At 38.6% G+C, this 21,404-nt stretch overlaps 1 protein-coding gene across 1 annotated transcript in view; it reads right to left on the bottom strand.

Annotated features, from left to right (window-relative positions):
• The window catches only part of LOC127637974 (transient receptor potential cation channel subfamily M member 6-like), a 35,435-nt gene that overhangs the window by 12,241 nt on the left and 1,790 nt on the right, over nucleotides 1–21,404 (bottom strand). The window contains exons 4-26 of the mRNA XM_052119290.1: nucleotides 20,883–20,921; nucleotides 20,482–20,668; nucleotides 19,725–19,938; nucleotides 17,811–17,935; nucleotides 17,504–17,675; nucleotides 17,213–17,387; nucleotides 16,758–16,881; nucleotides 14,015–14,087; nucleotides 13,048–13,148; nucleotides 12,822–12,956; nucleotides 12,674–12,727; nucleotides 12,442–12,582; nucleotides 11,565–11,678; nucleotides 11,215–11,462; nucleotides 9,313–9,541; nucleotides 8,007–8,162; nucleotides 7,655–7,756; nucleotides 7,415–7,543; nucleotides 6,008–6,256; nucleotides 4,350–4,524; nucleotides 3,991–4,105; nucleotides 3,571–3,761; nucleotides 3,073–3,205 (exon numbers count right to left, since the gene is read on the bottom strand). Coding sequence (XP_051975250.1) covers nucleotides 3,073–3,205; nucleotides 3,571–3,761; nucleotides 3,991–4,105; nucleotides 4,350–4,524; nucleotides 6,008–6,256; nucleotides 7,415–7,543; nucleotides 7,655–7,756; nucleotides 8,007–8,162; nucleotides 9,313–9,541; nucleotides 11,215–11,462; nucleotides 11,565–11,678; nucleotides 12,442–12,582; nucleotides 12,674–12,727; nucleotides 12,822–12,956; nucleotides 13,048–13,148; nucleotides 14,015–14,087; nucleotides 16,758–16,881; nucleotides 17,213–17,387; nucleotides 17,504–17,675; nucleotides 17,811–17,935; nucleotides 19,725–19,938; nucleotides 20,482–20,668; nucleotides 20,883–20,921 — 3,381 coding nt within the window. The remainder of the gene's footprint in view (nucleotides 1–3,072; nucleotides 3,206–3,570; nucleotides 3,762–3,990; nucleotides 4,106–4,349; nucleotides 4,525–6,007; nucleotides 6,257–7,414; nucleotides 7,544–7,654; nucleotides 7,757–8,006; nucleotides 8,163–9,312; nucleotides 9,542–11,214; nucleotides 11,463–11,564; nucleotides 11,679–12,441; nucleotides 12,583–12,673; nucleotides 12,728–12,821; nucleotides 12,957–13,047; nucleotides 13,149–14,014; nucleotides 14,088–16,757; nucleotides 16,882–17,212; nucleotides 17,388–17,503; nucleotides 17,676–17,810; nucleotides 17,936–19,724; nucleotides 19,939–20,481; nucleotides 20,669–20,882; nucleotides 20,922–21,404) is intronic.

The following is a 21,404-nucleotide window of genomic DNA, read 5'->3' as shown; positions in this document are numbered from 1 at the left end:
GACACTTGCCTGGAGTTCGGTCCGGCAGATACGTCTGTGATCCTAAGACCGCGACCGGGCTATGTGCCCAAGGTTCCTACCACACCCTTCCGAGATCAGGTAGTGAACCTGCAAGCGCTGCCCCGGGAGGAGGCAGACCCAGCCCTTTCGTTGCTGTGTCCAGTGCGCGCCCTGCGCATTTACCTGGACCGCACACAGAGCACCAGACGCTCTGAGCAGCTCTTTGTCTGCTTTGGGGGATGGCAGAAAGGGAATGCCGTCTCTAAACAGAGGCTCGCCCACTGGGTTGTCGATGCCATCACACTGGCTTATCACACCCAGGCCGTGCCCCTACCCTTGCGGGTCCGAGCTCACTCAACAAGGGGTGTTGCGTCCTCGTGGGCACTGGCCAAGGGCACCTCCCTAGCTGACATCTGTAGAGCCGCGGGTTGGGCAACACCCAACACCTTCGCGAGGTTTTACAACCTTGTGTCTCGTGTTTTCTCAGGTCCGAGCCCGTAGAACTCGGTAACACGTAGACCGACCGGCCGGGTGGATCGCTTGCGCCCAGCACCCTTTTCCTGACGTCAAGGTAAATTAGTGTGCCTTCTTCCCAGGGCGCCCCACTCCGAGTTGGGACCCTGGTCGATTCCTCCCCAGCCCTCCGGGTCCGCGGTTCAGCGGAGGAACTCGCCGACCCAAGCCACTGCGGGTACCCCGATGGCCACCCCGTACTGGTATAGGGGCTCCACAGGTAAAATAAGAAGGCCTCCGGTTCGGACTCCCCCTGTGTGTAATTCCACGGTTCTGTCCCCTTACGAGCGGACCCCCGTGTCTCCCTTAGGCAGTTACAGCTGCCCCGGTCGCCGTGCTGTAGGAACTCCCCCCTTTCGAGGCTGGATCTACCACCGCACCATACTTTCCACACAAGCCCTAAGACGGCCAAGAAAAAGGGCAGGTGTGGTCTCCGCAGGGTCTGGGTAAGACCCCCTTCCCTATATGCGTGTAAGGGCCCCGGCCGTGATTGCTCTATGCGAGAAACATAGAGAGAAAAGAGGCCCAGCCAGGCTGGCCCGTTCCCATGTTGGCAAACATCGCCTTGTTCCCCTCCCAGGGTAACTAGAAGGATCCCGATGTTCTTATGGGGCATTGGGGAAGGGTACGTGCAGCCAGGTACAGACGATGCGCGGCACTGGATGAAATCCCTGCCCACCTCTGTATCGGCGGTTCACGTACACGGTTCAGCGCATGGCAAGATTGGAATGGGTCCCCTAGTGTCGCTTCTCCGACACAACGTGGAGAGAGCGACAGAAGGGGAACGTTTGGTTACGTATGTAACCTCCGTTCCCCGAGGGAGGGAACGACACGTTGTGTCTTTCCTCCGCCATGTCGCTGAACCGAGCCACTGTTGTGGCCGGACCATTTCCGGCTCCTCAGAAAAATCCTGAATGAACTCCCGTATTTGCGCCGCTTAAATACCCGTATGTCCGGGGGCGGAACATGCAAATACTGGCTGCCAACTCTCATTGGCCTTTTTTCATAGATCAGAGGTGGATATCGGCACTCAAGAGAGACCCCCTAGTGTCGCTTCTCCGACACAACGTGTCGTTCCCTCCCTAGGGGAACGGAGGTTACATACGTAACCAAACGATATGTGCTACCAGTACTCCATCAGAGCGGGTCTTCAGCACAGCGGGTAGTGTAGTTACTCCAATCCGCAGCTTATTAAAACCAGATAAAGTGAATATGTTGGTATTTCTGGCCAGAAACATCGAAATTTAAACATGGTCTATGATGAAAGATATTAGACCTCTTTACGCATTTTTCGCCATCCGTTGCGGAGCTATTCGATTTTGCATATTATTTTTTAAACGTTCATTGGTGTAGTTCATATGACCACTTTACAATATTTCAATAACATAATTTATTTTGTAGCCTGTGCTGAAGTTAATTGTGCTGCTAATTATAAGTGAAATGTTAATGCCGAGTTTCGGTCTGAGTGTTGTTCCCGTTTTCTTGTTCTATATTTGTTGTTCTTCTATGTTTTAATAAATGTGTGTTATTCATATTCACCTTGTTTCTTTCATTTGATTTGACATTATGGATTTATGGCCAAGGAAATTTTTCTTTAAAAGTATTAACCAGACAAAAGTTATTTGACGCTCAGCTGGTCTGGGTTTATCTTAAACTGCCGCTTCAGTGTATACAAGAGCTATGTAACAATGAGCAAGATTTTCTGAGACACTACAACTACTAATAATTAATTAATAAAGGCTATTTTCTTGTAGCCTATAACATAAAATATTTTAATCTAAATGTACAGTGTAAGACATGTAAAAAAAAGACAAGAAGCTAACAATGTCAAGATCAATATTTGTGTAGCCTGCCTGACACGGTATTTTCACAGACTAACATGTCACGTCTCTGGCATATACTACAGTTTTTAAAATAGCATATATGCATTAGTTATATTCTCAATTTAATTTACAGAGCAATCCCTGCAAAGTTTTTAGGTTAACTATAGAAGAGACTAGGATTAGTGAGTCACACTAGCAAGACTCGCAAAAGGGGGCGTGACATCACGATGGTGGCTCTACATCGTGATGTTGGTGATATCGTCCATCGGCACAACCCAACAATGAATGCCATATTTTTAATGGATAAATGGAGGAAAATTCTATTTGCTAAACTTATCAATCTTGTGGCTTCAGTGCCCAAATGTTTAATAAGTGTTATTAGAAGAAATGGTTACATTACACAGTGGTAAACACCCGAATGTCCCAACATTTTTGGAGCTTGTTGCAATCATCTGATTTGAAATGAATGTATATTTAAAAATATATCTATATTAATTCACAAAAGAAAACATGAATTTACAACAACAACAAAAAATTGTTGTAGTGCTTTCATAGCACAGGGTGAATAGAATTTACAAATGTATCACAACTGTCCAACTGCCCCAACTTTTTAGAACTTGGGGTTGTATATCTAGAATTTCAAGTGATTGACATTGACACACTAAAACAGTTGATGTCATTTCCTGCTCATGGAGTAAAGGTCAAATCCCAAATGAGGTCAGTGAGTTACACTCACTTGTCAGCTACAGAGCGTATCCTGTTGATTTGGCTACTGTGTTGACTCTCCTTTTTGTCTCTGAAATATCCAGCAACACAATTCTCTTCAAACTCGAGCAACTTCTTCAGATCTTCAGGGGCCAACAGTAATTCTATAATCAAACCCAACAACACACCAAAAACAAATTTACCAAAATGGAAACATTCTGTATGAAAGTGTCAATTTTGAAAGTCTTAAAGGGTTAGTCACCCAAAAGTGGAAATCCTGTCATCATGTTGTACCAAATCAGTCTGACATTCGTTCTTCAGTGGAACACAAGAGAAGAACATTTGAAGAATGTTGAATGATTCAGTAAAATTTAATAGGGACTGAGGGTCAGTCTCTTACATTCTGCCTTACATCTCCTTTTGTGTTCCATGGAAGACCATGGTAGTCATACCCTATGGGTTTAAAACAACAGGGTGACAGAATTTAATGTTTGGATGAACCATCAAAGTTAACAGAAAACACACTTACTAAGACCAGTTTTCCCATGTTTAGACGCCCTTCTGTGCCTATACCAAATTGAGCTGAGACACAGGGTCATGTGACTGAGCAGGATGAGAGGGGGTGGCAGCCACGGTTTCTCCTGATAGGTCATGATGTAACGATAGCGGTTATATTTCCACAGCTTACGAGAGATGGAGCTCATGTCAATATAAACATTGCTGTGAAGTGAATAAGTAGACAAAGTAGGTTAAACAAATCGAAAAGCAAACAAGACTCTACAGTGCATCAACATCCACTTGAGAAAGGCTTTTCCCATCTAAATGTAATGGTGTATATTAGCACACATCCAACTGCTCAACACAAATAATTAAACATCAGGAGACAGAATAATTGGAGATATTACACTTAGTAATTTGTCTTATCAAAAGATATAGATATGGTGCATACTTGAAGAAGGCAATGAGCACATTGACCATGATAATGTACTGAACAAAAAGGTAGACTGCCTGCAGGAAGGGGGTAAGGAAGGCTCCAGGGACACAAGTTTCAGGATTACTACAGGCTGCCAAAAACACAAGAGACACTCACAATAGAATAAAAACTATTATTTTATTTTTTTTAAACGATCCATAAAAGTATCACTGATGATATAAAAATAAATAACCAGAATAATGAGGCAGATAAGGCAGAGTTAGTGTGGAGTTGATCATTTATAAGATAATTCATAATCGTTTAATAAGGTTTATTTATATTAGCCGTGCATTAACTCACTAGTGTGGAAAATCCTGTTTTTTAAAATAACTTACCATCTATCTCTGAGGCATACACTTCTCCAAAAATCATCCAGTAGGGTTGGAAGACCACATCTCTGAGCAGTCTCCAGGATGGATTCTCATCAGGTGACAAAATGGACTTCCTGGAAGTACCAAAACTAACCAGCACAATTGCCATTATGACCACAATGTAGAACATGTTGCTCATCTGTGGGAGGAAGACATAGACACACAGGACTGGATATTAAAAAAGCAAAATATGCACCTATTTTTGTAGATTTTAATAATGACTCTGAATGGTACAAACTGATAGGTTCTTTGAAACTGTTACCTGTTAGCCAATCAGCTCGCTCCCATGTGATCTGTCAAGCCAATCGGCCACATGGTGTAAGCTGATAGGTCAATTGATGTGTAATCGGATATCCAATCAATCTGTGTGCTCTCTCTTTGACTAACATTAAATTTGCTCAGTTTAAAAGTAAGCCGGTTTTACTGCAGTCCGCTGTGCGAGTTTTCTCTGAAACCCTCCTCTTCCCCAGCTGCACAGGTCTAGATCTGCTACACGGGGATGGCATTTACATTATGTCTAGTTGAGCAGCAGCATGTCATACATGCTAGATGCAACATGTCTTGTTCCATATACATCCATATACTCTGTAGATGGATACGGCTCAATGGACAGAGCAGCACGAGGCAAAGAAAGTGCATTTTTACTCGAAGACCGGTCTCAAGCTCTTAAACGGGCAGCTCTGCAAGAATCAGTGAGAAGCAAGGCGCGAGATGCGGAATTCGGCACAGAATTCTACATCACCACCTTTGAAGTTACTATAGTTACACTAACTGTAATTTATGGAGAAATAGATAAATAAATATTATCATATCACTACTTCAGCTCTATTAAATTTGTCATAGGTTACATTAGGGGAGTGAGGTAATAAAGTATATTACAAACTTATAAATATTAATATTTTGTATTTATTGTTTTTACATGTGTTTAGAATAGGTCTACTGTTTATAATGAAAAAAATGCCAATTTTTTTTTATAAAAATCATGTTACATCTAACCATGGTAGTGAAGAAGATCCATGCTTCCATGTGCTTGCTTACTATGGTCTTGTTACAAATACCATTGTAAAAACTATATAAAATTTTTTTTTAAATAAAATCAATTGATAAAAATTAAATTCTCAAAATGGCCAATGCAAAATATAAAAATATATATATATATATATTTTTTAGATGAAACAGAAATGTGTAAATCCTAAAAAAATAGGCAAAAATATATTTTTATATAAGAAATAAATAACTGGCTTACTTTTAGAGATGTAATAGATAACCTTACTGTTGTTGAGTAAATTTTTTTTTTATTCTGGTAGGGGGGGGTGTTCATCAAAAAAAGTTTGAGAACCACTTTTCTAGCAGTTGCAAGTCTCCGTACTTGCTCTGCAGCAACAGCGTAGCAGATCTTGTCTGCCAAGGCATATCCTCAATATATCATACCCACATTAACATACTAAATCTTTGTGAGAGTTGTCATGAATTAACTGTTGTTAGGAAATACATAACAAAGATCTAAAAGACCTTTCATTATGGGGGCTTAAGAAAAGAATATAAGAACAGTGTCTCTTGCATTTCTCATGTTGCAAGCATGTAAGCATGTAATTATTTACTCATACATTTAAATTACACACCATTTTGGTGATCATGGTCAGGTAGGGTCCCGCATGCTGATTGACAGCAAACAGGTCCAGGAGCCTGACAGACCAGAAGATAAAATCCAAAGAGTAGACAATGTGACCAGCTAAGCGTGTTTCTTGGTACCACCGGAGGGAGACCCCAACCAGGAAGAGAAGGATGCCCATGAAGTCATTGACATTCCAGTACTCACTGAACCACACCTTCAGTTTTTTACTGAACTTCCTGGGCTCCAAAACCCACACCTAAAAAAAAAACATGGTAACCATTACCATAACAGCACTTATGATGCATTATACAAATATAATATGTAAAGTATTATTATTGATGAATGTACTGTATTACATTTTTAAATAAATATCAATTACATTTATCCTAATAATTAAGAGCACTTTTTACACGGTTCTCTGGAACACTTGATTCTGATTGGTCAATGGTGCCATCTAGTGGTCTGATTGCTGTCAGTTACAACCGCACCTCCACGTATCAGACCGCTCATCCACAGTGCAATCTCTACAAGTAAGCTAATGCAATAATTTCAACTCAAATCAATGTTTCATGTGCATTTTTGTATTTACTTGGCAAGTAGTGTTGTAATAAGATGCATAATGAGAGCCAACAGTTCTTCTCACATAATTACATGATTTCAATGCAAATCAATATTTTATGTTCATATAAATATATTTATTTGGTCACTAGCCATGTAGTAAGTAGGATACTGTATATTCAGCCAGTTATCACAAAATAAACATCTTCAGGGTGATACAAGACCTATTCAACCTGTTGGTGTTTATTTTGCGATAACAGCCGACTGATTGTATATTGTGCCTTATATACTATATTAAAAATATTAATGACATTTTAGAAAAAAATAAAAGCTTCAGTAAGATCTTCAAGGTGCTGATTATAGCAATTCTTGTTTCCATTACATATATTAAATAATATCCGGTAAGAAATTGTTACATTAAATTCTTCTAGAATCTAAAATGTGTCTGTTTTTGAGTGTTATTCCAAACAAAATGAAATAAACATCACACAAATATATTGTGAATGGCAGCACTCAGTAATAATTCCCACCAATGCACTGCTGCAGAGTTCATTGAGATAATGGAGGGAGAGCAGAGGGAGTAGAGACAGTGAAATTGTCATGGGTAAACTTGAGAACACTGTAATCAGAACGAGATAATACCTTACAGAAGACCTTTGAATCCAGCTTAGTAAAGATAAGACCTTTCAAAGACACACTGTATTGTTTAATTGCCCTGAATAGCTGCAAAGGGCACTGAGCCAACCATTCATAGACAAACGCAGACACTGATGATTGTGCCACATATTTCCTTTATCATCTAACAGTGATTCTTTAAATGTCTGCAGCAGAAGGTTTTGATTTTAAGAGCATTCACCTCTCGAGCTTTCTCTGCTGCCATAGTCAAAATGTAAGTTATGACTAAGCACTCCTGAATGTTGGGTTTCTCCTCCATCCTCACCAGCACAGTGTAGGAGAACAGCATAAGAAAGCCCAGAAACGCCATCTGAATGCACAAATCAGAATCTAAACATGGACGGTTAAAGACAAAAACAGAAATATAGAGCAAAATATTTTACAATTGGAGGAAAGAAGTGAGCAATCTGAAGAAACCTACTGTGTGAAACCAGAATTTAACCACTGGAGCAGTGTAGAAATCATACACCTTTTTGGTCCAAGGAACAAGACATTTGCACCCTCTCTCCTCATCACCCTGACTCTAGAGAACAGTCATTGACATTGGAAATGATAAATAGTACCTTAAGAAGGCTAAGTGTTAGAGTGCATTGTGTGTTTTTATTTGGGTAGTTCACATTTTAAGGAGTGACCTGTAGTGTGACATGCTGTTCTTAAATTAAACTATTTTAAACAACATTTCTCAGTTCAAGGACTTGTTTTTTGTCAACTACTCATGTGTATGAACAATATTATAGTGTGTAGTCATGTCTTAGTTTATCTAAATTCCTTACTGCATTTGTAGCCCCTTCTTGCTCTGATGCCCCTGGGCTCCCTGGGTCCCATCCGAACGGCAATGCTTCTTGGGGTTGAGGGACATGGGACATCTCTGCCTGACTCTTAAACTCTAACAGCTGAATGGCCACAGGCATCATGATACTGGCAATAATCTGGAGAGAAAGAATGTGGTTTTGGACAACAGGCTCTTAAAAACACAGATCTGGGTCAGGGTAGAAATGTGCTTTAATCATGTGTTAAATATCAAGAGAAACTGTCAAAACTGCACACCGGTGGTGGTTGAGGAGAGTCCCCTTTTCACTGTGTAAAGCACTTTAAGTGTAGTGCCAGAAAAGCGCTATCAAAATGGAACGTTCGTTCATTTATTCATTCATTCATGCATTGAATAGACTTGACATATTTGTTTGAAATGCGAGTTGTTTGATTATCTATTTATGTAATTTCCTTTCTACCCCTGGAACGCTGACTAGCTTGAGGAATTTCTGAATTCATACTGTTGCCCTGCTGTTTGCTTTCTGTGAGTACTTGTAGCTGATATCTGAATATAGTTTAACAATTAAATCTTAAAAGTCTTAAAAAGGTTTTGCTCTAAGAAATTAACAGTACTTTCAAGCATATGTTAATGTTACTTAGACATCTGTCATATTGGAAATATAAACTCCTGAAACATTCCCGAGTGCACCTCTAACAGCCCAAAAACTACACATGTAATAGTCCCCTATATTAAAGGTGCACTCAGTGTTTTTTACCCTTGTTAAAATGTTTCACTCCTAAAGAAAAATTTTTTTTTAAATATGCAACAACAACAAAATTAGATGAAGACTCAAATCATATCAGTAACCTTACAAAACCCATTTTATTCAACATGGAGAGGGTCCCTCATGGGGGCAGCCATGTTAGGATCACATGACAAGCTGAATACTACTCGCTTAATCTCAGTAACCACCCTGTAATTGGACACTTTCAGTCATTAATTAAATGAATCATGGCGCACTGTGAATAGTGAATTTCTTTAAATGAAAACTTAAATGATGCTGCATCCACGCCCCTAGGTGTCAGTTTAAATCCAAGACGACATAAACAAAAACTGAGTGGACCTTTAAACAGATATTCACTCTTTCTTTGCAGCTTAAAATGCCAGCAGATTAAAAGAATCTATTTCAAACACCTTAAACAGTGTTAAACATATTTGCTCTGCATAAGTTGGTCTGTGTTGTCCAAGCAAAGTATTAAATAAAAAAAGAAAAGTGTTATTTATACATCACCACCACCATCATCATCCAGCATCTCAATTAAACTGACCTTGAACCAGGAGTTCTTACTCATGTTGAGACGGCCCATCCACAGGTCTGTAAGGAGCATCTGAGTGCAAGTATGGGCCACGAAGGACCTGAGTCTTGAGGAGACGGCCATCTGCAGACAGGTGAAGTTACTCCAGTCCTTCATCTCCCATGTCAGCAGCTTCATTGCCATGCGATCGTTCTCTTTGAAGGCCTTGTCCAGGAGATCCACAGCCAGCTCACCAAACTCTCTAAGAGATGAAACACAAACATGCACCCTGAAAATGAATGTTGACTTCTTTTAAGTTCTAAACACACATCTTTACAGCCTAAGTGTGTAATTGTTTCAATATTTAAATACTTTTCCTATCCCATCTTAAAATGCAGAGGCAACTATGCAGTAAATAAGCCATTAAATTTGAAGTGTAAACATTAGTCTGGCTCTATGGTGCTTTCAGAACATTGCTGTTTTTTTGAGCATCCCAACCAATTCAACACGGCAACATTAGCCGCTTTCCACCGACGGGATGTACAGTTCTCATTGCAAAACCGCACTTTTCCATTGCAATCCAGGCCAGTTGGCAAGGTTACGGTTTCTTTTTCCACTGTGGTGCTTGAATTTACAAATGTCATTTGGTGATGGCATGAGAGGTAAACAATGGTGCGAGTATGCTACGGTGAATGATCGAATATCCCATTTTTGAGGCCTGCTTTCCCTCTGGTTTTTACATTGCTAAAGCACAGGAAAGACATGTCAAATTTCGCAAAAAGGAAAGCAAACTGAAAAGAGCAAGAGGTTTACCATCACTTGCACAGAAAGGTAAAAGTTCCCAGACTAGCTAAAAAGGACATTATTGACAAAACAATATACGAGTAATACATTGTATGAATTTTAATGAGCTAGCTAGCGCAATCTAACTCCCAGGCGCAAAAAAGAAAAGTAGAAAAAATTATATTTAAACCATCATCATAAATCCATGAAGATACACCAAGCATACACAAAGGTTTCATTAAATTATATTAAACTCACCATAGCGAACTATCCCAGCTACCTAGAAACACATGAGTAACCTTGGCATTGGCATGTACTAAAGCCATTCCACCAGCATGGTTGAGAACGGTTAGCTAAATGTGCAGAGAAATACGGACCGAGAACGGTTTGTAATCGTGCCGTGCCGAACCCTGCTCAAGTGGAAAAGCTCATGGAAGCATTGATTTTTAATTGGAATGACAATGAGGCAGAGAGGGATAGATTTCCAGTCTTTTCGATGGGCTGTACTGCAGTTTTAAGTGTTTTTGGATTGTTCCACAAACAAAACATTGATCAAATATCTGTCCAAGGACATTCAATATACAAAAAACTCCAGACAACATGAGTTCGATGTGATCTATGAGCTTAATGACACCATGACACCATGATGTGATCTAGGAGCTATTTTAGTCACCATGACAAATTCCATGTGTGTGTAAGCATACTTGGCAATAAAAGTCATTCTGATTCTGTATCTGATTTATCCATCTTTATACCGTTAATGCCATTGAAGAGATGGTAAGTCTATCCCTCATAGCCTCATTGTCATTCCAATTAAAAATTAAAGATGGCACAAGAATGAATAAGGTTTATTGGCTCAACCAGTTGCATTAGTTTGGGGCGGGACTAACTTTTGTCTGGCCAATGGAAAAGGGGGGGGGGAATGTTCAGCAAACCGATACATAAACAGTCATTACTTCTGCAATTCAGTTTGGTGATGCGACTGCCGCCAAAATGGCACACGTCAGCTTAATCTTTTGAGACACGGATTTAAAATAATTTTATCCTGCATTTAGACTAAAACATTTAAGTTCTATGTGCTCTCCATTCATAGTTGCATTCAGAACATGGTGCCTGTATTACAATCTTCAGAGTGAGCAGAAAAAAACTGACAGCGAATTCTTCTTCAACTTCTCGGCTGTGCTGTCATCCATATTGCTCTCCTTGGCTTCCACTGCCATAGCGCGATAGAGCTTGCAAGCCACCACTGCCCTGGCCATTGCCTGCTCTCCATGCTGCCACAGGAACAGCGCCATCTCTTGCCGATGCTTGAGCACTGCCCACACAAACAGGTCGTTAAAAGTGCAAACAAACTCGGAGCTCGGAGCTGACTTCGGGTCCTGAGGCACCACCGCACCCTCCTGCAAAGACACAATTCTGGGTGTTTTTAATAAATGGCTTTATTGTGTGTATGTATGTATGACTTGTTGTATCTGAGAGTAGAATGGAGAAGTTCAAAGGACCTTGTGTCTATAGGGCTGAGCAGTTCTGTAGAAATGAGAACGAGATGGGGTGGTCTCTGGATTTAGAGCTGCTTTCCTGGCTTTGAAGGGGCTGGAGCTCTCCTTACCCCCCTCCTACCTCAGACCAAAATATGTAATTAATTTCCATAAGTTCTAATGGAAAATGTAGAGTCAAGGCCAGAAGATTTTGAACGCCTCATTTTGTTACAATAAATGTAAATATACTGACAAATATTTTTTGAAAAATGATTATGACACATCTACATATTAAAACAGTTTTACAAATATTCTTACAAAGTGAAAATTATTAATTACTATGTCAAAGGCTGTTCAGATTATTATGGAATACCATCTTATAATTTACTGAATACCGCGCACTTACACTATACTATGAAAAATAGTATGTGAAACTGTACGCATTATTTAACAATAAAAGTTTCAAACAACAGTACGCTACACTGTAGTCACATGACCCCATCATGTTGCATGTGAGTGGTGTCCAGTAATCATCATAGAAATAAAAAAAAAATATTTTCCTCTTTTAATTGAACTCTATGAACTCTATTGAGTCCAAGCAATAAAAAGTCAAAATGGACATTAAAAAAAAGTTCATTTGTACACTGGAAATGGAAGTTGACACAGTGCATTGCGGGATACAGTATTTAGTGTGCTTTGTTGTGTACTGCACATTTTAAATGTAATAGGTCATGCAGGTATTCCAAGAATACAGAAATTTTGCATACTGTGAATAGTAAAAATACAAAGTATTATTGTAGTATGCTGTTCGGATCACAGTCAAAGTTAGATTAAATGAACAACATAAATAGTATTCCTTATTTTGTAGACAATGCATCTGGTTTATAGAAAGAAGACAGACCTTCACTGGGGTATGCAAGCGACTGTACATGGCTCTGAAGCTCTTCCGTGTATATGTGCTTCGATAAGCTCCACCAATCAGGTATTCAATCATCATTCCAACGTCAATCAAAGAGATCTTATAACTCATAGGGAGGCGAGTCTATGCAAACAGTTAGAAAATGCTTAAGGAAACTGTAATTGAATTCACAAGGCAGAACTCTCTCAAGTTTAATGTATTATCCTCAGCAAACCTGTTTGGCATCCTCAATGATGTGTCGTAGAAAATGATCTGGGGAGCCTTTTTGCTGGAAAATACAAAGACATTGATTTTAACCAGAACCAGAGATACTAGCTTGTATCAGAGAAAAAAGAATCATGCAAGTGGTGAATGGTCATTACTATGTTGTAGAGCTGTTCCAGGCGAAAGATGGTCAGGAAGCGGCTCATGGTCATGCCGTTCTCAATCAGCAGCTTCACAAAACTGACACGGTCCATCACCAGCGCATCCAGCATGGTCTGCTCAAGAGATCCTACCTACAATATCCAGTGATATTTTATCCAGTACCACTCTTAATGGGCAAAATGCCCCATTCCGGTCTGTATATTCATAAATGGGTAACTTTACCTGCCACTGTCGTCCATACACTACAATGTGTTCCTTTGCAATATCAGCTCTGTCCCAGGCCAATGTTATATTAAGCTGCTCTTCAGGGGAGGATCTGGTACCTGTATTCAAAACAGTTTAGGGAATGTTTCATATATTAAACATAAAAGGGGAACATATTGTCAAAACAAGATTTTCCTTGATCTTTTGTACTATGTTTTGTACTATTCTTTAACATTCACAATGTGAAGTTCCCTCCCCAGTCCAGCCAGACCATTTATTGACACTAAGCTGCAAAAAGATAATTCAGAAAAGGTTCTTGTGGCATATCACATACATACACACATGCCAACATGTACGCATAAAAACATATTCAGATTTCTGAAATGATCCTGCCCTGATGAATGAGTGTGAACTATGCCAGTAAATAGTTAGCCAAACATACAGTAATAGAGAGGTCACTGACAAATAAAAGTCTTAAAGGTACAGTACAAAGGTAAGGGGATTGGTCACGTAAAACTAAATAACTATGTTATGGGTGTTAAAACATTGACCAACATTATAAGAGGACTTGGTAACACTTTACAATAATGTTCCATATGTTAACATTAGTAAATGCATTAGGTACTGTAACATGAACAAACAATTAACAATATATTTGTTAAATCGTTTATTAATCTTTGTTAATTTTAGATAATAAAAATACAATTGTTCATTGTTAGTTCATGTTAGTTCATAGTGCATTAACTAATGTTAACTAATACAATCTTTGATTTTAAATATGTATTAGTATATGTTGAAAGTAACATTAACTAAGTATAATAAATGCTTAATAAGTATTGTTCATTGTTAACTAATGTTAACAAATAGAACATTATTGTAAAGGTTACTGTGGACTCCAGGGGAAAAATAAGTAAAATAACTCTACAAGCGTAGAATTCGGTTCTTTTAATATAAAATTAAAAAATGTCATAGCCACATTCAATACCTCTCAGTGATGTAGTCAGAATAGCAACGTCTGCCTCCTGAAGGTCCTCAGATTCTGAATCAAAAATGCTGATCTAAAATATAAAAAGGCATTTTCAGAGATAAAACCTCAATAAAATCCAAAGAAAGTCAAATGAAAGGAATATTACGGGTTCAATACAAGCGCTCAATCTACAGCACTTGTGGCATAATGTTAATCACCACAAAAATGTATTTAGACTCATTCCTCCTATTCTTTAAAAAAGCAAAAATCTGGGTTACGATGAGGCCCTTACAATGGAAGTGAATGGGGGCCAATTTTTGAAAGATAAAATACTTACCATTTCAAAAGTATAGCCACAAGATGTAAACAATATGTGTCAAAACATGATTTTAGTATGATAAAATCACTAACTTACCTTTTCTCTGCAAAGTTATATCCAATTTTATAACTTTGTTGCCATGAAGACGTAATGCTGGAAAACCTAAAATGACTGTTATATATCATTTAAAGGTATAGTTCACCCAAAAATTCAAATTCTCCAATAATTTACTCGCCCTCATGATATCCCAGATGTGCATGACTTTCTTTCTTCACCAGAACACATTTGAAGAAAAATAGAAAAATATCTTAGCTCAGTAGCTCCTTAAAATGCAAGTGGATAGATTGTTTAAGCTCCAGAAATCACAGAGACTCAGCATAAACATCATCAATATGACTGCCGTGGTTAAATTAATGTCTTCTAAAGCAAAACAATCACATTTGGTGCAAAACAAAAGATAAATATTGATTTTTAACTATAAACCAACGGTTCCAGTAAGCTCCATGAGAGTGCTGAGTACACGTGGTCTCTCATGTGATGTATTCGAGTAGCGATGTTATGGATGTAATCTCACGTTCTCCTCTCAGTTGAGACATCCAGGATAAGCACAAAAACACACAAAACAAACAGACAAAAACAGATCTAAACCAAAACCAACAAAGCTTCTGAACTTTCCTCCTTTTCACTGGCAAACAGCGCTGCTCTTCCAGTTGTGTCGCACGTGCATCAGTTCTCACGTGTCTCACATGCCAAAGCGATTATGTCACACGGACCGGAAGTGAATATTTAGAGTTAAAAAGCACTTCAATACTGATCTTATTCACACCAAAAGTGATTGTGTTGCTTTAGAAGACTTTCATGACATTTATGCTGACTGTCTGTGATATTTGGAGCTTCAAAAGTCTGATCACATCCACTTGCATTTTAAGGACCTACTTAGCTGAGATATTTTTCTATTTTTCTTCAAATGGGTTCTGGTAAATAAAGAAATTCATGCTCACCTGGGATATCATGAGGGTGAGTAAATGATCAGAGAATTTTTGAGCAAACTAACCTTTTAAACCATTTTACAGCAATTTTTTACAGAATAATTAATATAATTGCTTTCATAAAGTTATAAGTGTCATATTTCTGTCTTTAAACCTTCACTTCCATATCTAAACTAAATTTTTGCTTTTATTAAAGAGGAGGGACGAATCAAAAAACATTGTTTGTGGTAATCAACATTATGCCACAAATGCTGTCAGTTGAGCTTAAACCCAGAATATTCCTTTAAAGCCAATTTTACAAGGATTTAAAATACTGCACATAAACATTTATTTTAACCAACACACATGGCCAGCATTAAAACAGATTTGCAAACTAGTAGTGCTGCCGTTGTGTCATGTTCAGTATAGCCAGCAGTTATTTATTTTGTTGGTAATAGTATGAAACCATCAGCATCCCATGCCAATAATATAAATGCATGTAACTCTATAAAACACCCAGAGGAGATGTTCCTTCTCTTTACATGCCTTTGGCATTTCATCTTCACATGAGTGATTCATACCCAATCAAAGAATCTGAGTGCCTGGGGACCAAATTAATCCATTCAACTCGATTAATATGGAAATACGTTTCATGCACCATCATTCCAATTATTCTGTTCTCTCTCAATTTAGAAGCTTGGAGATGCGGGATGGGTGTGGTGAACTACAACATTCCGTTTGATGGAGGCTTAGCATCAGAACTTTCGGCGTAATGACAGAGACCGATCCACAGCAGGCATCTTATAACACAAAACAACCACTGTTTACCGCCAAGTAGGAGGAGAGAGGAAGAGACAGATGAAGAGGAAACAGCAAGAGAGAGAGAGAGGGAGAGAGAGGAAGAGAGAAATAAAGTGTACAAACACAAAAGGCGATCTGAATATGCTGTTCATGGCATAGAACTTTGAGTACAACAACTTTCGCTAACGATTGAGGGGTTTAAGATTGAGTTAGGATGATATATCCTGAACTGCCGATTAGAATCTGCAAGTAAACTTCCTAAATGATCGCTATCTCTCAAGCACTAGGAAGTGTAGTCGAGCTTGAAATCACGATTGTGCTTAGAGACCGTGCTGTGAAATGTACTGTGAAAAGAGTTGGTCTGTTCTCAACCAGTGTCACTAGTTAAAGCAGAAGTATGTAATTTCTGCACCAATAATTGGAATTACGAAAATAAATCTTTCTGAAAAATGTCTGCATTCGCCCCCCCCATTTTCCATTGATCAAACAACAAATAGTCCCACCCCCAACTCACACCATTAGTCTAGTCTATGTTGTTGTCTCTCTTGAGATGGGTCACTCTAAAAATACAGAGGATTTTTTTATATTTGTCTCTGCATATTAAGCCTGAATAGGAGAAAGTATTTTAACACTGAAAAGTTACAAACTTCAGCTTTGAGGTTTTTTAACTTACAGCCTCTCTGTATTCCATGCATTCCATGAGAATGTTGAGGAGCTCAATGGCTTCTGGTCTCTCCACACAAAACATCTCCTGAATCCGCAACAGGAAATCTTCTTTAATATCAGAATCTAACTTTCTATAGGGGAACATCGAGGAAAAAGGAAGTGCAAAAACACAAATGTAAGTAATCTGCAATTACACAATAAAATAACAAAATTAATGTGGAATAACTCAAGTAGTTATTAATGTTTTCAGAATGTACTTAGCAAAAATAACTATGTGACTACTTCACATCAAATTAATTGTATTTTTTTAATTGCAATTAGCCTTCATTTATGACCATAACACACTGAAAACACCAGGAACCTCACCAGAGCACCGGATTAGACCTTTGCATCACTCAAACATTAACAAAATAAACAAATTAATAAATGTCCCATACTCAGGTGGGAAGAGGTGATGCACACCTTTCTACAGCTGTCTGTTTGTGTACTAAGGCAAAGAGGTCAGCTGCTCTGCCTGTTCCCTCAAACACCAGCACAGGCACAGGAGAAGCTCTACGCACATACTCCAGGACTACAGAGAGGATTGCAGGGCCTCCCTCTACTACAACACACACCAAAGGTACGTGCTGAGGCAACCCTACACACAAATACAGCACTTAAAGACAGAATCACACACATGCATATATAATTCAACATATACATTTTACTAAAAAGTAGTTTACACAGGCCCACACATATCCTACAGACACTTACTGGGGTGGATCTTCTGCAAATGTATGTACCTCTCCAGTCTCTTCCTCAGGTCTATCTGACAGCCTGATTTACCCAGAGTCCCATCATCAACTAAGAGGAAGTGTGAATGCATGCCGTTGAGACTGGCACGTTTGCTCAGAGGATTACCAAGAGCCTGGTAGTGTCTCAAGACCTTACATAGGACAAAAAAACATCATTATGCTGCTCATGAGGAATCTTAAATGCCCTTAAGAATACTGATGAATGCATAGTTATTACACTAAAATTCAGTACATATATATTGCAGTTTTTCTTTTATTAAACTCACATCTCTGCCAATAAGGTCAATATTATTCTCAATGATCCCCCAGGGTGTCATTCCTAAAACATTCCTCTTCCTGTGGTCATGTGAACCATATACTTTTACAGCATCACCGACATACCTAGATACACCTGGATGAAAGAGAAATAAGGTCATAATAAAGTACAGGAAGATAAACAGAGCAAACACACTTACTCATATAAAATAAGTTATATGCACTCTACATTTAGCCTGTAATATGTACTATAGAACAGGGGGTTTCAAAATTTTTGACACTAAAGACCTAAAAATATTATAATTTTCTTGCAAGGGACACCCAGTGAGAGAAAAATTGTAAACATGATATTACAAAGAAAAATTCTAAATCACAATCAGAATGAGTTTATTGCCAAGTGTTCTCACATATACAAGGAATTTCCTATTTTCTTTGGTGATAGGAGAAACAAGAGCACACCGAATATTACAGTGAGACACAGAATATAAAACAAGGTAAGAGTATAAATAGACATACAAATATTTGGACATATAACAGAATGGTGTATGTACATGTGCAAGTGGTAATATATGTGCAGGGTAGGGGTATGTACAGTTATTGAATTAAATCTGAGTGAATTTTCATATGCGCATGAGATATGTATTTACACTGTTGCACTATGGGGGAGTCCTGAGGCAGTTTAATTGTTCATGAGGAAAATGGCCTGAGGGTAAAAACTGTTCTTGTGCCTGGGTGTCCTGGCATTCAGTGCTCCGTAGCGCCGGCCAGAGGGAACAGTTCAAAGAGGGAGTGGGCAGGGTGTGTGGGGTCCAGAGTGATTCTACCCGCACGTTTCCTCACTCTGGAGACGTACAGGTCTTGGAGGGTGGGCAAGGGGGCACCAATAAGAAATTACATTAATTGTAGTTTCCTTTTGTCGGATTTGGTGGCTGAACCAAACCAGATATTTATAGATGTACACAGGACAGACTCAATGATTGGCGAGTAGAACTGTGACAGCAGCTTATGTGGCAGGTTGAACTTCCTCAGCTGGCAAAGGAAGTACAACCTCTGCTGAGCCTTCTTCATAATGGAGTCTATGTGGGTGTCCCACTTCAGGTCCTGAGAAATGGTAGAGCCCAGGATTCTGAATAACTCCACTAATGCCACTGTGCTGTTCAGGATGGTGAGGTGGGAGGAGTGTTGGCAAAATTAAAATAATTGGCCTTTATAATGTCATTGTACTAAAAAGCAAAACGAATTATTACAATTTTATATGGAAAATATATGCTTTTTATTAATTTGACAGTGTGTCTTTTTTTGTATTATAGTAATGTAAGATGTTTAAACCAGAAGAAAAACATTTTCAAATCAGTTCAAATATATTTGTTAAAAATAAACATTGTTTCAAAATAGCTTTGTAAGCCCATGGTTTATGAATGAAATAGTTCAGATTTAAAAGTCAAAAAAAAATATATATATTTTTTTTTTTTACTATTTTTATTTGTATTTCTAATGTTTGTATTTTCCGCAGAAACCAGTTTGAAAACCTCTGCTGTAGAAAACAGTTTGATGGACAAGAAAAACAAGATAAGTTAAAGGGATAGTTCACACCAAATTCACAACCATTCTGTAATCAATTACTAATGCTCATGTTGTTCCAAACCCCTTTGATTTTCTTTTTTACATGAAATACAAAAAGAGATTAGGCAGAATGACACCCTCAGTCACCATTCACTTTCATTCAATTTTTTTCCATACAATAAAAGTTAATGGTGACCTATGCTATTATTCTGCCTGACATTTCCTTTTGTGTTCCATGGAAGAAGTCATACGGGTTTGTGCCAGCATGAGAGCGAGTAAATGATGACAAAATGTGCATTTTTGGGTGCACTATCCCTTTAGGAGCATTCCAAAGACACCAATGTCAGCCCATAAATACAAACCCGTATTAATCCCGTCAGTCAATATCCATGCGCCGGTGCTCTCTGCAGCTGTGATGAGCCCTGCGCTGAAGGCCTGGCACACCCGTGGAGATAGAGGGAAGTTATCTGTCCCTCCGTGCACTGAGATCACCAACTTGGGCATCTCCATGTGCCATTCTCTCAGCATCAGCTGGAGAAGGTGCTCTGGTGGAGTGTCACAGGAAAGACGCACATACTGCAGAGAAAAGAGCATATTACAATGTGACTATACAATGTAATGTTACAACAATGTAACTATATAATTGTCCATAGTTAGGATAGCAAAAAAATATAGGCTTAGTAAGCAAATCAACTTTTAAAAGGAGGCAGAAAATGCTTCCCATTCTTTTATTGTTGACATCAAATGCTGTGCATCCAATGATAAGATCTATTTTGGCTAGCCAACATGGACGGGTTGCATGATAAAACCATAAACATAGCTATGCAAGGTGAAAGAAAATGACACAGACTACATACAAAATGGGTTCACTAACAGCTACAATTTTTTATTAATATTTTATTAATATTAGTAATATTAAAACATTTACATTTTTGATAAACAGGACAATTTTGTTTACTTTTGTACAGTAAGAAATTCTGGTCACCACTAGAATGTCCAATGTAAAATCTGGAACCTGCTATATTATACTGTATGATCCTAAATTACAGGCCAATATGTACTGTACATCGTCGAAAACACACACATCTACAAACTTACTTAGCCCTTGTGTACACCAACCTTGGCACGGCACGTACGCTTTGTGCTGCCCTGGAAGTCCAGTGATCCGAAAGCATCAGTGGGGCTGACACTGGTGTGTCGCGCCACTGACCACTCCTCCTCACCAGAGGCGCCAGGGTCAGGGCCATGACCCAAGAGGCCTGAGTAGGGGCCCACATGCTCCCCGATCAGCCTCCCACAACAACATCTGAGGAATGAGAGGTGAGAAGAGCCAAGACAAATGAGAGAAGAAAGGGGAGGAAGGACACAGTTATGAGACTATTGTAAGGCTATTTATAGTCAAAACAGATCTTTTAGGTAAAGAAAACAATCAATAGAAAAATTATATTAAATAAAGAAATACATATTTTTTTAAATAAGCAGAGGATGTATGTGTGTACTAGTGAAAAAATAATGAATACCTTACTAAGCTTTGGCATACTTGGCACACTGGGTAACACCTGCAAAACAGTAAGAATTGCCATGTTCATCCTTTAAATGCATGGATATTTCACCAATTACCCCACTACATACTCAGGCCAAAACTGGCACATACTGTATATCTATCAAAATGGATCTACAAAATGCCCAAATATTATAACATTTTCAAAATATTTTTAAGATCATTAGAAAATAATATAATATAATAGTATATTGATATATTTTTTAGTTTTTCGTATTTTAAAGAGATTATGCAACAAATTAGGACAAATCTAGAACAGGATTAATGACTTCCACAATGAAATTTCATGAGAAGTAATTGTCTGTCAAACACATACTGAGCTAAACATAATACAGAAGCTACACATATGTATTTTCTCAGACACTTACTGAGTCTAAATAGACACACAATTTGCATAATTGTAATACTACACACAAATGAAAAAGCCATTTCATACTGTTCATGTGTTGTACTTGCTATAGTTTACTTCCATGTTGTTTCT

The sequence above is a fragment of the Xyrauchen texanus genome, chromosome 4 (assembly GCF_025860055.1).
Source record: "Xyrauchen texanus isolate HMW12.3.18 chromosome 4, RBS_HiC_50CHRs, whole genome shotgun sequence".
NCBI lineage: Eukaryota > Metazoa > Chordata > Actinopteri > Cypriniformes > Catostomidae > Xyrauchen > Xyrauchen texanus.
Note: the sequence above shows the minus strand (reverse complement) of the source record. Positions and strands in the feature narration are given on the sequence as shown.